General features: G+C 43.4%; 1 protein-coding gene across 2 annotated transcripts; it reads left to right on the top strand.

The window, feature by feature from the left end:
• Positions 1 to 2664: 2664 nt before the first annotated feature.
• On the top strand, positions 2665 to 15133 carry LOC109924745 (CCN family member 1-like). 2 transcript variants are annotated; one of them, XM_048593255.1, is made up of 6 exons: positions 2665 to 3558; positions 5530 to 5666; positions 8614 to 8818; positions 10345 to 10659; positions 12499 to 12701; positions 14041 to 15133. In XM_048593255.1, exons 1-6 carry the CDS (start codon positions 3552 to 3554, stop codon positions 14344 to 14346), a joined length of 1173 nt encoding a protein of 390 aa, XP_048449212.1. In that variant the 5' UTR covers positions 2665 to 3551; the 3' UTR covers positions 14347 to 15133. The 2 variants fall into 2 exon arrangements, with proteins under 2 accessions (XP_048449212.1, XP_048449213.1); XM_048593256.1 differs by lacking the exon at positions 2665 to 3558 and adding an exon at positions 5103 to 5237.
• The last annotated feature ends 690 nt before the right edge of the window (positions 15134 to 15823 follow it).

The raw sequence follows: 15823 nt of genomic DNA, 5'->3' as shown, positions 1-15823 counted from the left end.
TTCCAGCTTCCTCTTGCCCTCCTGTTCTGAAGGGGCTGAGACATGATGGGGCCACATTGTACAAAAACTGACTACAGTTTGCGACCCAACCCACATGGCTGCACTCCATGCTCAAAACCAGACAGTGGTTGTCAGTTAGGCTGAGTGTGAGGGGGCACACGCGCATCTCCGCCACTCCGCTCCACTTACTGGGTTAGTCAGTGAGCCACGGTGCTACAAAAGACCAGGCAGACGCCACGACTGAAGGTCCAACCTTGCCAGGTGAGGCAGCAACAGGAGTTTGCATTACTATAGCACCACTAACATGGCGACGCATACTGAGATGCTTCACAGGAGTACAATTGTAGGAATATAGGAGTACAGGAGAAGGAGTAGCTCATTCAGCCCATCAAACTTGCCCCATCATCATGGCTGATCACCGATATCAATGCCTACTCCATATCCTTTGATTGTGCTAGTCTCCAGGAATCTGTCTTTTGAATCTGCTCAATCTCTGGGGTAGAGAATTCCAAAGATTCACCAGCCTCTGAAGAAATTCCTCCACCTCTCAGCCTTAAATATCCTGCCCCTTATTCTGAAATTATGTCCCCTGATCTTAGACTCACCGACAGGGTAAATGGTGGAGTAATGGTAACGTTACTGGTCTAGTAACATTGGTGTGGCACGGTGGCTCAGTGGTTAGCACTAATGCCTCACAGCACCAGGGACTTGAGTTTGATTTCACCCTCAGGCAACTGTCTGTGTGGAATTTGCACATTCTCCCCATGTCTGCGTGGTTTTCCTCCCACAGTCCAAATATGTGCAGGTTAGGGTGGTTTGGCCATGCTAAATTGCCCATAGCGTTCAGGGATTTGCAGGCTCAGTGGATTAGCCATTGTAAATGCAGGGTTACAGAGGTAAGTGGGGGGTGGGGAGGGGATGGGGTGGGATGCTCTTCGGAGGGTCAGTGGACTTGATGTGCCAAATGGCCTGCTTCCACACTGTGGGGATTCTATGATAGTAATCCAGACCCAGGAAAATGTTTTGGGGACATGGATTTGAATACTTCCATGGCAGATGGATTGATTTGCATTCAATAAAGATCTGGAATAATAAAGGTAACCAGTGTCAATGGTCATTAAAAAAAAAACACATCTAGTTTACTAATCTCCTTCGGGAAGGAAATCTGCTAGCCTTACCTGTTCTACAGGTGACTTTAGACCACAAAGTAATGTGGTTGATTATAGCTGTCATCTAGTCAATTAGGGATGGGCAATAAATGAACACCCACACACCATGAATCAATTTGCGAAAGGGCAGACTTTCACTGTGTTAGAATTTTGTAAGGTTTCACTGAGATTACCTTGCTTACTTCAAAACTCTGGAGAATACTACCATTTTTCCACCATCCTTGGTATTAATCTGGTGGACATTTGCTGCACTGTCTCTCTCTCTAGCAATTATTTCCTTCCATAGATCAGGAGACCAGAAATGTATACAATACTCCTGGTTTAATCAGGAAGGTTCTGTACTATATAGAAGATACCTGCACTTCTGTACTCAAATGCAAAGTACCAATACCTCCCTTTTTGATTGTTGCTCCTGCTGTTATTTTCAGTGAATCAGGAATAAGGAAATCCAATTTCATTTAGACACCAACACCTTACAACCACTCACCATTTAATAAATATTTTCACTTTTTCTGTTTTTTTCTACTAAAATGGATTACTTCACACTTTTTCACATTCAATTAGTTTGTCTAAGTCCGTTTGAAATCTCCTTCCATGCAACTTACATTCCCTGACAGTTTTAAGTCATCTGCGAATATGGAAATATCACATTTGGACTCCATGTCTAAATCATTTTTATAGATTGTGAATAGTTCTGGACTTGACTGTACCCGACTAATAACAGCCTGCCAATCTGAGGATGGTTCAATTATTCTTACTCCCTCAGTCTGTTAGCCAACCCATAATCCAAACTAGTTTATTCCCAATCCCATGTGCTCTAATTTTATTTTCTAACCTTCTGTAGGGACCTTATCAAAAGCCTTCTGAGAATCCATATGTACCATTTCCATTGGTCCTCCTTTATCTATGCTGTGAGTATGAGACTCAGTAAACTCCAAAAGCTTTGTCAAATATGATTTCCCACTTATAAATCCATATTGGCCCTGCCCAATTCTACCATTGTTTTCTAAATGTTCAGTTATTACATCCCTTAGAACAGATTCTAAGGGTGGCACAGTGGCTCAGCAGTTAGCACTGCTACCTCATAGCTCCAGGGACCCAGGTGTGAGTCCACCCTCAGGTGATGGTCTGTGTGGAGTTTGCACATTCTCCCTGTGTCTTTGTGGGTGCTCTGGTTTCCTCCCAAAGTCCAAAGATGTCAGGTTAGTTGGATTGGCCGTGCAAAATTGCCCATAGTGTCCAGGGATGTTCAGGCTAGATGGATTAGCCATGGGAAATGCAGGGTTACAGGGATAGGGTGGGGGAATGGGTCTGGGTGGAATGCTCTTTGGAGGCTTGGTGTCGATTCAATGGGATTCTATGATTTTCCCTATGACTGATATCAGTGTTTATACTTCTTCATTCTCTCTTTCTTAAATAGTGGTTTACATTTGGTACCTTTTCAGATCTATAAAATTTTGAAAGATAACCACCAATGCATCCATTATCTCCATAGGTACCTCCTTCAACACTGAGATCTAAATAATCTGGTCTGGGGGATACATCAATGCTCAATGCAGCTAACATTTCAAAAACTATCTCTTTACTAATACTGAGATAACAAGGTGTAGAGCTGGATGAACACAGCAGGCCAAGCAGCATCAGAGGAGCAGGAAGGCTGACGAATTCCTCAGTTTCACAAGTCCTTTGGTCATCTAGTATTTCTGGAGATGATCCACATCTTTTCCAGTGATGACAGATAAAAAATTTAAAGTGTCCATCATTTTCCTATTTTATACCATAAATTCACCATTGTAACAGGCCTAAGTTTGTCCAAGCCAATGTTTACCTTTCACAAACGTAAAGAAGCTTTTACTGGCCACCTTTATGTTTCTTGGCAGCATCTCAGCAAAAATTTGACACAGTGCCATGTCAAGAGATATTAGGACTGGTGACCCAAAAGCTTGGTTGAAGAAATAAATTTTAAGGAGTGTCTTAAAGTGAGGCAAGTCGATGGAGAAATGGAAAAGGAATTCCAAATCGATGCTCTAAGCATTTATTTCATAGTGTGTCAACCTATTAATCAGCTGGTGAATCCTTCCACTTCTTAGCATTGTTCTCTGAGCAAAGCAGGTGTACATATGGTCACAACAAAACACATGAAGTGAAGGAGAAATGAAACAGTAGAAAAAGGACAGGTGTTTGGAGGGACCTTTCAGTCTGTGTGGAAAATAGAAGGAGGCACAAACACAGAGGTTTCTTGGAAATCTGATAAAATGGCGTAAACATCAATAACGTCATGGCAACTGCTGAGGAGGAGCTCTGAGCGATTGGAAAAAATACAATTTCCTTCCTGAACTAAAGCAGTCTTCAGTTGTTGAGCCCAACAAGAAGGGACGCAAGATGACTGGTGAGTGGCTACTGATTATTTTTTTTCCCTCTGACCAGATATTGAGTTTGTTTCTGGTAGATACAGCTAGTTGACTCGGGAACAGAAGCATGTCTGAACACTTTGTCCCAGCATTGCATTACAATTCTGACTCTAAAGGGAATTACTTCATGCATGCTTTAGAGAAAATATGAAGGCATTAGAGGGGGTGCATTAAAGGATGTTTGCAGGGAACTGAAACATCAGCCCCTCACAGCAGCTGTGGGGTGATAGGGTGTGGGGAATAGTGTCGCACATCTGCTGCTGGAATGTGCCTTTGAAAAGAACATCTGGAGAAAATACAATGGCTTTTGTTGAGGTTCATCCTAAGCAGCTCCGTGATGCAGGATTCTCTGCTCTACAATCTGTCCCCTGGGATGCACACCGAGACAAACATCAACTGAGCCTGGAGGACCATCAAGTCGGTGAAAGATGCTCTTTGGTCTGCGTGAAACTTGTTGGTTGTCCAGAGTGTTCCAGAGCCCAGGACTACATGCTGAGAAGACGCTAAAGCTTGAGGCAGCTGCCGCCAAGGCGCTGTGGGGAAAGTCCACTGTCTGAGGTGTTTCTGCTGAAGTTAGTCAGGGGCTCGTTCAGTTATTGGAAGCTCCTGGTACCTCAAATGCATGTAAATATAATTTTGTACAAGTAAGAAACACCTTTGGTTTGCTTGTTCGATAGTGTCAAACGCCAATATTTGTTTGTTTCTTCATATGCTACTGAACTACTTCATATGCGACTGAACTGCTTCAGTGACTATGTAAATATATAAAGATATTTTTATAAATAAAGTATATTTTTGAAATTTAAAAAAATCAACAGCATTGTTAGATCGGAGAAGATGTGTCTGTTCTCTTTGTGGGGGGAAAGAAACAACCAAGAGGCTTAGTACAGTTCTTCAAAAAATCATGGGGTTTCCAGACAGAAAAAAATGGATAGACGCTGTTCCCATTGTCCGAAGGATGAAAAAAAAACAGAGAACATGGGTTAATGGGGATTGGCAGAACCAAAAGATGCGTTTTCCTTACATACAGAGTGAGGCGATTCAAATTCGGAATGTGCTGCCTGAGAATGTGATGAAGACAGATTCCATTGAGCTTTCCAACAGGAACTGGACAGGCACCTGATGAGAAAGGACTCTGAGGGAAGGAGGGCCAAGGAAGCTGGACTGGGTGTGTTGCTGTGGCAGGGAGCTGGTAGGGGCTCGAGAGAGGCTGAATGGCCTCCTTCTGGGATATGACCACTCTTATGATTCCACGGGTGGTAAAGTGCTTTGGAGCCTCCATTCCCTTTCATTCTTCTGGATGTATTGCAAAAAGAAGCAGTGGTAATGTAAAACGGTGTGAGCCAAAGCAACAACAAAAGTTCCAGTGAACCGAGAGGAGCTGTGCCAGGAATTATTCTGAGAAGCTGACTGCAGAATGCTGAGTCAGCATTGCTCCAGGAATTGTAGCCACTGGTTTATCTTTCTTTGCACCTTATCTGAGAAGCTGGGCATGTATATTAAATAAATAGGCACATCAAAAACAAACGCAGACACACATAGATAATCTACAGGAAACATTGGGAATTTCATATTGAGTGTGGGAGCAGTACTCCTAATGATCTGCGTCTCAGAGAGAACAATGTGAAATGTGCTTTTTTTGGAAGTTTGGGACAGAGTAAGCTTTTTTTTAATTACTTAGCCAGTACTCAGTTGCAGTTTCTGACCTTCTGCCACCAGACAGCGGGATAATCCCTCAGCCTTGGGGTGGAGACCACTGCTCAGAGTAAATGGTGAAATTCCAACTTCCGTTTGCTTTCACTCTTCGGGGAGTTCCATCGCAATGCAGTTGCCAAGATTAGTCAGTGTTCACACCCCAAACCCCAGTTCCCCAGCCCCTCTCACACAATTTGTTGCTGTTGTCTTGAAGTTTAACAGCTGGAATCTTTTCTTTTTTGTGTGATTTGCAGTTTCAGCGATGAACAAGTTTCCAACAGCCTTGGGCTCCAGGATGAAGAGGGGCCGCTGTGGTATTAGACTTGGCAGCAGCCTGGCACTGTGGTGCGGGTATCTCCTGTTGCTGGGACAATCCAGCCTCGCTGATGTGGTGAGAGAATATGTGACTCCTGCAATTCTGTCATTCCCAGCAATAGAATGATAGCACAGACTGGGAGTGAGGTAGACAGGGAATTAAGTCTGGGAATGAAATAGACGGGAAAGAACATACTGGGACTGAGATATGTAAGAGTAGAACTTGGGGGTGAATAGTATGGGAAATAACAGATTGGGATTCACTGATATGGGAAATAGCATTCTGAAGAAGTGAGTAATATGTGGAACAACTCCCATAGTTATACAGGGTTGGAATGAATTACATCGTAAGATGTGGAAGCAGAAATGGACCATTCAGCTCACTTAGTCTGCTTTGCCATGCAATGAGATCATAGCTGATCAAATCCACTTTCCTGCCTTTTCCCCATAACCTCACTCATTAAAAATCTATTTCAACCTTGAAGGTACTTAATGATCCAACCTCTCCAACTCTCTGTGGTAAATAATTTCACAAATCCAGTTATGCAGGGAACAGCAACAGGTAGCGAGCTATATAGAGATCAAGAATTTCAGATGCTGCCATTCCGGCTGAGCTTTTCCAGCAACTTCTGTTTTTGCTAACAATTTCAGGGGTTGGTTAGCTCAGTTAGCTGGACAACTGGTTTGTGAGGTATAGGGATGCCAATAGCATGGGTTCAATTCCTGCATCAGCTGAGGTTACAAAGAAGGACTCTCCTTCTCAACATCTCTCCTTGTGTGAAGCATGATAGCACCTAGGTTAAAGCACTTCCAGTTGTCCCTCTCTCTAATGACAGAGTACCCCTCTGGGACCATGACAACTTTACCCTAATAAAGAATACGATTAAGTTACAGAAAATGGAGTGAGTTCTACAGTGATTAACATCTGGGAGGGAGTTATTCAGAGAATAAATCCTTTAGGAGTAATTTAAGCAATAATACCAGGGATTGACCTTTTAGAGATGAACACCCAGGAGCGAGTTATTTTGACAATAAGGCCTGTGAGGGGGTAAGTTACACAGAGGATAATGGCTTGGAGTGGTTCATATAGAAAATCACATCTGTGAGGAAGTGAGTTATTTACAGAGTAACACCTGGGATGGGTTATATGGAGAATAGCAACCAGGAGTGAGTTATTTACCCAATGACATATGGGAGGGAGGGAATTACTTATGGAGTAACACCTAGAACTGTGACATTTTGAAAATATGAAAAACACATGCAGAACAACAACTGGACTGGAGTTATTTAGCGAAAAGCGCTTGGGTTGAGTTAATTAAGGAAGTACATATCCGAGGTAATGAGTTATTCTGACAATAATGTATGTCGGGAGGGTGTTATTTAAAACACAGCACCTAAGAAATGGGGGTGTCATTAACCTGGGAATGAGTTGTTAGAGCATGATTTCTTTTGGAGTGGATCATTTGGAGGGTAATGCCTGGGAAGGAGTCACTTATAAGATGACCCATGGAGGAGGAGTGGTATGCATAGAACAAAACATCTGGGAGGGAATGAGATGTTTAGAGAATAATATTTGGATGGAGGGAGTTATTCAGAGATTAACTTCCAAGGTCAAAGTATGTGGAGAATAGCATTTGTCAGAGAGTTACTTAGAGGATAACAGCTGGTGGCGTGAGGAAGTTATTTAGAGAATAATACCTGGGAATGAGTTACTTAGAGCATAATACCTGGAAGGGAGATGTTTAGACAGTAACATAATGGGAGTAAGATATTTAAGAGAATAACACTTGGGAAGAGGTAGGTATTTTTGCAGGATTAAACCTGGGATTGCATTGTTTGGAGATTAACTCCTAAAGTTGTCCAGCTAACTGAACTAACCAACCCCTGATTGTTAATCTCTATATAGCTCACTACCTAATGCTGGCCAGACCATTTGAACTCATATTTCTAGTGCAGTACTGAGGGAACATTCAACTGTCAATGACATGACATCTTTTCTAACTAAAGTTGTAGTTTTATCTCCGCTCAGAGGCAGGCTATAAATGGTCAAGTAGCCACCAATTCTAAGAAGCGCAGGGAGTGGCCTTGCCTCCAACATCTATGCATAGAGTCCTAGAGCAAAGTCACTGAAAAGAGAATGGCTAATCATTTACTTGCTGGTGTGCCCCCATTGCCAGTTGAACTTCCCTGCATTACGGCAGTGGCTCTCCCACAATTGCTTCATTGACCGTCAAGTTCTCTGTCACAACAGAGAAAGGTGCTATATGAATAAGGGCTTATTTTCTTCAGGTGAAGCTGGAGATTGAACAAACAGCAAGGAAGATGACAGTGGAATCTGTAATGATGCTGTGGCTTTAAGAGGTGTAGTTTGTCCTTTTTATTTAAAAGAGAGGTTTTAAGACAGAGGTATTGAGCTGTCTACTTGGAAAGCCAGTAAACAGCTTGTGACGCCTCAGGTTTCTTTTTAAAGTTGGAACAATAGAAGCAGCCTGGATGGGTGTGGCCAGCTCTCACAGACCAGTATTTCTAGTCTTTTTTTAGTTTTAGACTTAGCTTTAAGCAGTTGCTTTTGGAGTCTTGACAGGGCAGAAGCTGCTGGAATTTTGAAGAAGTCAAAGGTATTTTTTCCCTCTGTCAGTTACAGCTAGAAGCTGGGGTTTCTCTCTGCTGCTATGTTACCTGTGGGACAAATCTATTTTTCTGAACTTGCATTTTTGCCAAGAGGTGCGCTTATGTGATGTTAATATATTCTCACAGTTAATTAGCAATAGTTACTGTATCTATTATTCTGTTAAGTTTTCCAATAGAGTTAAGTTATCTTCCTTCTTCTGTTGTATTTTAACTATAGTGTTTAAATAAATTGTGTTTTGCTTAACGTCAAGTAGTTTGACCAATCGAATAGCACCTGGAACACAGCACATTACATTCGTTCTAAAATAAGAAAAAGTTAGGGTCTAGCCTATCTTTTTAAAATATTTTGAGGGGGTCTAGTCCAGTCCATGAAAAATCTCTTTACTCCACAGGCGACATGCGCTGCACAGTGTCATTGCCCAAAGCCTGTGCCATGCCGTCCAAGTGTGCCCCTGGTTCTGGATGACTGCGGCTGCTGCTCAGTTTGTGCTCGGCAATTCAATGAGGACTGCAGCTTGCTTCGACCGTGCGACCGTGACCGCGGGCTCCACTGCCAACTGGAAGCAAGACCAAACGCCACAACCGGAATCTGCAGAGGTGAGGAAACTTGGCGCCCCCGACTAAGAAATTTCCCTTCTCCTCACACAACCAAGCACATCAGAAGGCATTCAAGGCACTTACAGATCCACAGTATCAACCGAGGGTATTCACAGAATGACAGCAACGCAACATGGCAAAAAGGGGCCATTCGGCCCACCATGTCTGCATTGACTCTCCGAATGAGCATTGTGACTCAGACCATCCTTCTGCTCTTTGCCCCCTTTAACCCTGTTTCTGTTTAAACAATCATCTCAGGTCCTTTTGATTACCCACATTGAATCCGTCTCCACATACACCCAGGAGGATCATTCCAGACTCATTGCATTGAAAAGTGAAATAACTCCACAGAGGCCAGTATCCTGTCACCAAGTCACCCTTTATTTACAAATGAACTGTGCTTGCCTTTAGTACTGCCTCTTCAGGGTCAGCTATCACAGTGGCAGTATCTCTGACACTCCCCCTTTTTATATATCAGCCAGGGCTCCCTGATTGGACCAGATTAACCGTCACAATCAGGGAACTCATATTCTACAAGGGCCAGCCAGTCGACCTTGTTATAATCACGATAAAAATTATTGATTTTTAAAAACGTATTAGCATCATATTCACTGTGCTCTTGTCGCACAGTGGTAGTGTCTCTACCTCTGGTCCAGAAGGCCCAGTTTAAGTCTCACCTGCTCCTGAAATGTGTGATACTGTCCCTGAACAGGTTTGATTTTGGTCACATTGAGGGCATTTAAACAGCACATCAATGGGATCAGCATACTTTCCCAACTACCCTTCCACCATACGGATCATAAAGGAGGGGATCAATTTGACATTGTCAATATAACACAGACACTCCTGCGGAAAACATATCCCCTCACCCCTTAGAAACAGGCCAGTTGTCATAGAAATTGCTGGGAAAACTCAGCAGGTGTAGCAGCATCTGAAACAAAAATTTGGAAAAGGTCAGCAGGTCTGGCAGCACCTGTGAAGGAGAAAACAGAGTTAACGTTTCATGTCCGGTGAGCCTTCCTCGGACCAGCAGAATAGCAGCATCTGTGCTGAGGAAGGGACCCAAAACTCTGATTTCTGTCTACAGATGCTGCTAGATCTGCTAAGCGGTTTCTTTCCCCCTCAGCAGTTGCTGTCCCTGGGGAAATGAGACAGGGGCTGTGATGGCCTAGTGGTGTTACCCCTGAACTATTAATCCAGAGACCCAGGTAACATTCTGGGGACTTTGGTTCGAATCGTGCCCTAGTAGACAGTGTGAAATTTTCAATTTGAATCAAATAAAAATGTGGAATTAAGAGTCTAATGATGACCATGTACGTCCATTGTTGGGGGAAAAAAACATCCACAAATAGCCCTTAGGGAAGGATATTGGCCTACATGTGACTCCAGACCACAGCAACGTGACTGAGTCTTAAATGCTCTCTGGGCAATTAAGGATGGGGGAATAAATGCTGGCCCAAAATGAGTTTTTGTTTTTAAAATCTTGCTTCTTTGGCTTTTTCCTCAATGTCTTCTTGTTCTTGCAGCCAGCAGCCCGGGACGGCCTTGCTTCTTGAGCGGCAGGGTACTCCAACACGGCGAGAGCTTCATGAAGAGCTGCCGGCTGCAGTGCAGCTGCCAGGACGGCAGGGCCCAATGCTCCCCGCTCTGCTCCGGGAAGCTGCCGGCACCGCCCGCCTCCTGCGCGGACGCTCGGCCCGTCAAGGTGGCTGGCACCTGCTGCGAACGATGGAAGTGCCTGACACCCCTCTCCAAGGACCACAAGGGATGGGCGCCAGCCAAATGGAAGGAGTTTGCCGCCGGCCCCGGGAAAGCGGTGAAGTCGCGAAATGCAGTGCACCGTAAGTTGGGAACAAAACACAAGAGCCTGAACGCTGACGGCCTAGATGTCAAACGCCTCTTTGGCTTCCCTGGTTTTTTTTATATATTTAAAAAAAAACTTTATTCATTTCAAAAAAAAACATCTTTATATATACATTCACAAACGCAGTTTGGTTCTGTACAGTAGCATATAAGGAAACAAGCAAACATTGGAGAAAGAACTGCGGATGCTGTAAGCTAAAGACATAAATTGCTGGAACAGCTCAGCAGGTCTGCTAGCAATCTGTGCAGAGAAATCAGAGTCAACGCTTCTGGTCGAATGACCCTTCCTGGGAAGCAAACGTTGGGAGTTTGACTCCTTCCAACAAACTAACACAAGGCATCTCTTACTTGCACAAGAGTATATTTACACACATTTTAGATATTGGGAGGGTCTGATTACTAAACGGACCCCAATTTAACTTTCGGTGGAAAGACCTTAGGCTGTGGACTTTCCCCACTGCGCCCTGATGGCAGCTGTCCCAAGTTTTAGTGCGTCCTTCCCAGCATTTCTTCTTCATACCCATCACTGGAACTCAGATATCTGATGTGATTCACAGGCTTGGCATTGTAGAGTGCAGGAGGAGACCACTAGGTGCCTCCTTCCAAGCTGTTATTTTGAAGAAGCCCCCAAATTAGTCCCACTCCCCCTCAGTATGATTCCTTTTGAGATCAATTCCAATGTTGCGGAATCAATATTAGGGGCATGGTTTGCAGGCAGCAATTTCGTCCTAAATTTAACCAACTTGTACACCTTTCCCACACCCCACCCTGACCCAGGCTGGCTAAGGCCAGATCCCAATTCTACACCCAAACTCATTGTACTCTCTAAAGAAGTGAATAAAACATAAAATGGAGAGGGGTATAAAATGAATGTTTGGCCTGAACCTGACAAATTTATCCCTTAAATATTAATATTGGCAGTTTCACTGCTGACATGAAAGTATGATGAAAAAATGCATGAAGTTGCTAATGAACGATTTGTAATTTTGGGGTGTGTATGTGTGTGTCTGTATGTATGTGTTTGTGCATGCGTGTATGTATATCTCTGTGACTGAGAGTGTCTGTGTATGTATGTATTTGTGGGTATGTCAATGTCTGTGTGTGTGTGCCTGTATGTATATATGTCTATGTGTGTGTCTGCATGTATATAACTGTGTATATGTATGCTTCTGTGTCTGTGTATATCAACGTATGTACGTGTTTGTGTGTGTGTGTATTTGTGTACATGCGTGCATATGTCTGTGTGTGTGTCTGCATGTGTATATCTGTGTGTATGTATGTCTCTGTGTGTAAGTGTGCATGCATGCAACTATGTAGATAACAAGGTGTAGAGCTGGATGAACACAGCAGGCCAAGCAGCATCAGAGGAGCAGGAAGGCTGACGTTTCGGGAAGGGTCTACGCCCGAAACGTCAGCCTTCCTGCTCCTCTGATGCTGCTTGGCCTGCTGTGTTCATCCAGCTCTACACCTTGTTATCTCAGATTCTCCAGCATCTGCAGTTCCTACTATCTCTGCAACTATGCAGGTTTGTTTTGTGCAGTTCATAGGTTCTTGAAAATGTATGTGGTTGTCAGCAGGAGAGAATGAGATAGGCTGAGACCTTGTGTGTTTGTGAGTGTTTCCATATGCTCGTACATCTCTGCAATGTGTGTGAAATTATCACAAATGTGTTGTGTGTGTGTGTGTGTGTATCCATGCTGTAGTGTGTTTTGTGACTGTCCCATGCTGCAAGTAAGTGTACATGCATTTGTGTGAGTGTATGTGGAGGCATTTGCCAGTGTATGCTGTTTCTGTTGTGCATCTCTTTGTTACTTCAGAGCTGAAAGGTCAATTCAAGAGACAAAGCTTCAGCTATTCTGACTGCCTGGTCAAGAGCACAGAGTGGTCGACATGCTCGCGGACCTGTGGCATGGGAATTTCATCCAGACTGAGCACCAACAACACCTGGTGCCATCCGAAATGGGAGACCAGGCTGTGCCAGATCCGGCCCTGTGATATGCTCAATGAGGTCAATCTCCAGGTTAGTCCTAGCAGAGGGAAGAACCCTGTTGCAGACCCAGTTGAACCAAACCAGTATCTTATTCATCAATGTAATAGGCAATATGGTAATGTCTTCTTCTCGATCAATGTGACAGTCTTCACTGTAACGTTTTGTTATAGAGTGATGCAGCACAGAAACAGACCCTTTGTTCCGACTCATCCATGCCGACCAACTTTCCCAAATTATACTAGTCCCATACCACTCTAGATCAATTTGATAGTCTTCACAGCGGTGTGTTGTTCTAGAACAGTGTGGCAGTCTTCACTGTGATTTGTGAACAATGTGAAAGGCTGCATTGTAATGTTTTGCTCTACAGTGTTGGAGTGTGCAACTTAAGATATAGTTCCAGATCAATGTGCCAAACTCCACTATAAGGTTGAGTTCTAGATCAATATAACAGCCTGAACTATAAGTGTAGTTATACAATGTGACAACTTCCACTGTATTGTATAGTACTGGATTAACATGGCAGCATTCTATGTCAGGTATAGTCCCAGATCAACACGACAACCTAAACTGTAAAGTGTATTTTGAGATCGATGTGACAAAATAAACTATAATGGGTAGCTCTAGAACATGATAACCTAGACTGTAGTGAATGGTTGTGGATTTTGTAGCAAAGTAAAGGTCTAGATCAACACGGCATCCTGAACTACTTCCAGACCAATATGACAACCTTTACCATAATTGTATATTTCTCGATCAATGTGACAGTTTTACTGTAATGTATTGCTCTGGACCAATACGGTAACCTGAACTGTAATGTATAGTTATAGATTAATGTGGAATCCTGAACTGTAATGAACAGAACTAGGTCAATGTGACTGTCTGTACCATGACAGTGTAATTCTAGACCTACACATGACGGTCGTTCTGAACCGTCATATGTAGTTTTATATCTGTGTGATAGCCAGCTCCATCACGCATTGATCAATGTGGTATCTTATACTGCGACGTACTGCTCTAGATCAATGTGATGGGCTGAACTGCAATGTGATGTTCACCTGATGAAGGAGCAGTGCTCTGAAAGCTTGTGATTTCAGTTAAACCTGTTGGACTATAACCTGGTGTCGTGTGACTCCTGACTTTGTCCACCCCAGTCCAACACCGGCACCTCCACATCGTTTGTCAGGAAGCTATAGGATTGGAGGAGATTATAGATAGGCCTGGGATCTGGGAGGGGCAGTTCAAGGAGAGATTTGAAAACTAGATTGATGTTTTGTAAACACAATGACATTCTTTAAGAGGACCCTGACCTATTTAAGCAATCTTCACCCTGGCTTATTCACACTATGGGCCAATTCCTTCTGTGTTACAGGGAGGCAAGAAGTGCCTGAATAGCCTGAAGGAGATGGAGCCCAAGTTGTTTAGTTACGAAGGTTGCACCAGCCTGAGGAAATACAAGCCCAAGTACTGCGGCCTGTGCACAGATGGCCGCTGCTGTTACCCTGCTGAGACCAGGACCATGAAAGTACGTTTCCACTGCTTGGTCAGAGGATTCATTGTGAAGCGTGTCATGAAGATCAAGAGGTGCGAATGCAGCCAGCAATGCCAGCAGCAGAGTGTCCACTTCTGGCTAGACATTGAGGAACCATATGGATCCATTAACCAGCAGATCCATTAAAGGAATCCATTGCAATTTCTAAAACCCTTGGTGCATTCCAGGTTACAACTGACCTGCAGTGTTCAATGGTTTAATTGATCTGTATTTGGCTTGTTGATTGATCTATGATCACTATGCTTGATTGATTAAGCTTAGGAGCAGCATCTGAGCACTAAAATAAACAGAAACTTGCAGAAAGACCTAAGAAACTCATTGTGGGCTGAAGGGCCTGTCCCTGTGCTGGATAGTGCAGTTCTAATCCAAAGTTGTGAATATGATTTAAAACTCACTTTCTGCTTTGCCCTGAGCTAAATTGTATAAAGTCTACAGCTAACCAGTGAATAAACAGCAGATTCTGAAGTTGGCCCACAGACCTCCCACTGGAGTGTGAATGCCAAGTGCCCTCTTTCAGGGGGAACTATTCTGACGCAGTATTGCTCTGCTGTATCATTGCTCTGACCCAATTCACTTTGATATCCGTGTTGGGAAAACCTTTCACATTTTAAAATTAGATTCCTAAAAGCCTGGAATTGGTAATACACCTGACAATCAAGTGCATCGATTGTAAATTAACAATTTCCACCTTAAGACAACAGACACAGCACTATGTCCGGAAACTCGGAATGTCCCATGGCAGTTTCAAATTCATTACTGACACCTTTCCTTGAAGGTAGCAAGGTTTTCAATTATGTAAAAATTCCTGTCTCTTTTTATACCACCTTTTGAAACATGCATTTATTGTCTAAGTCTTGCTGAGCTTGCTGTTGGGTGTTTTATACGAGATAAAGTAAAGAAACAAATGCCTTGACACAATCCATCATTGCGAACTTATTGTAGTCAGTATCCTGCTCCCCAGACATTCAGGATCTGGGCCCACTGGTATGTAGACACGCACTGGCAATCCAAGCGACTCATTGTGGGTGAAGTGAAGAATGTTTAGAGTCCAAGACTGTACTGCGGTGGTGAAGTATTACAAAGACCAGTGTTCAGCCTGAAAGGTGAGACAGCATCGCCACCAGGTGGCATGTTTCCATATTGCATGATGTGGAGGTGCCAATGTTGGACTGGGGTTGACAAGGTCAAAAATCACACGACACCAGGTTATAGTCCAACAGGTTTATTTGAAGACACAAGCTTTGGGAGTCTCGCTGCTTCTTCAGGTGTCAGTGAGAGAGGTAGCAAATGCAAATTCACCCTATGAATTATGTGTGTGTGTGTGTGTGTGTGTGAGAGAGAGAGAGAGAGTGTGTGCATATGTACACACACATACGCACACACACATATAAATCTATGGGGTGAATTTGCATTTTCACATTTGTAATTGCACATACATTCTGTTTTGTTCAAAAAGCACACATATTTTATACAGTCACTGTGGCGTTTTATAAACTCCTGCTTTGGAAATAAAACCAGCCTGACTCCAAGTTGATTCACAGCCAAGTTCTAAACAAGGCCTCACACCTAGAGTACATTGTCTGACCTGGGATGTCACATCTGG

This window comes from Rhincodon typus, unplaced genomic scaffold (genome assembly GCF_021869965.1).
Source record: "Rhincodon typus isolate 14 unplaced genomic scaffold, sRhiTyp1.1 hic_rhity00002568, whole genome shotgun sequence".
NCBI classification, from domain to species: domain Eukaryota; kingdom Metazoa; phylum Chordata; class Chondrichthyes; order Orectolobiformes; family Rhincodontidae; genus Rhincodon; species Rhincodon typus.
This window is presented reverse-complemented; position numbering and strand designations above follow the sequence as displayed.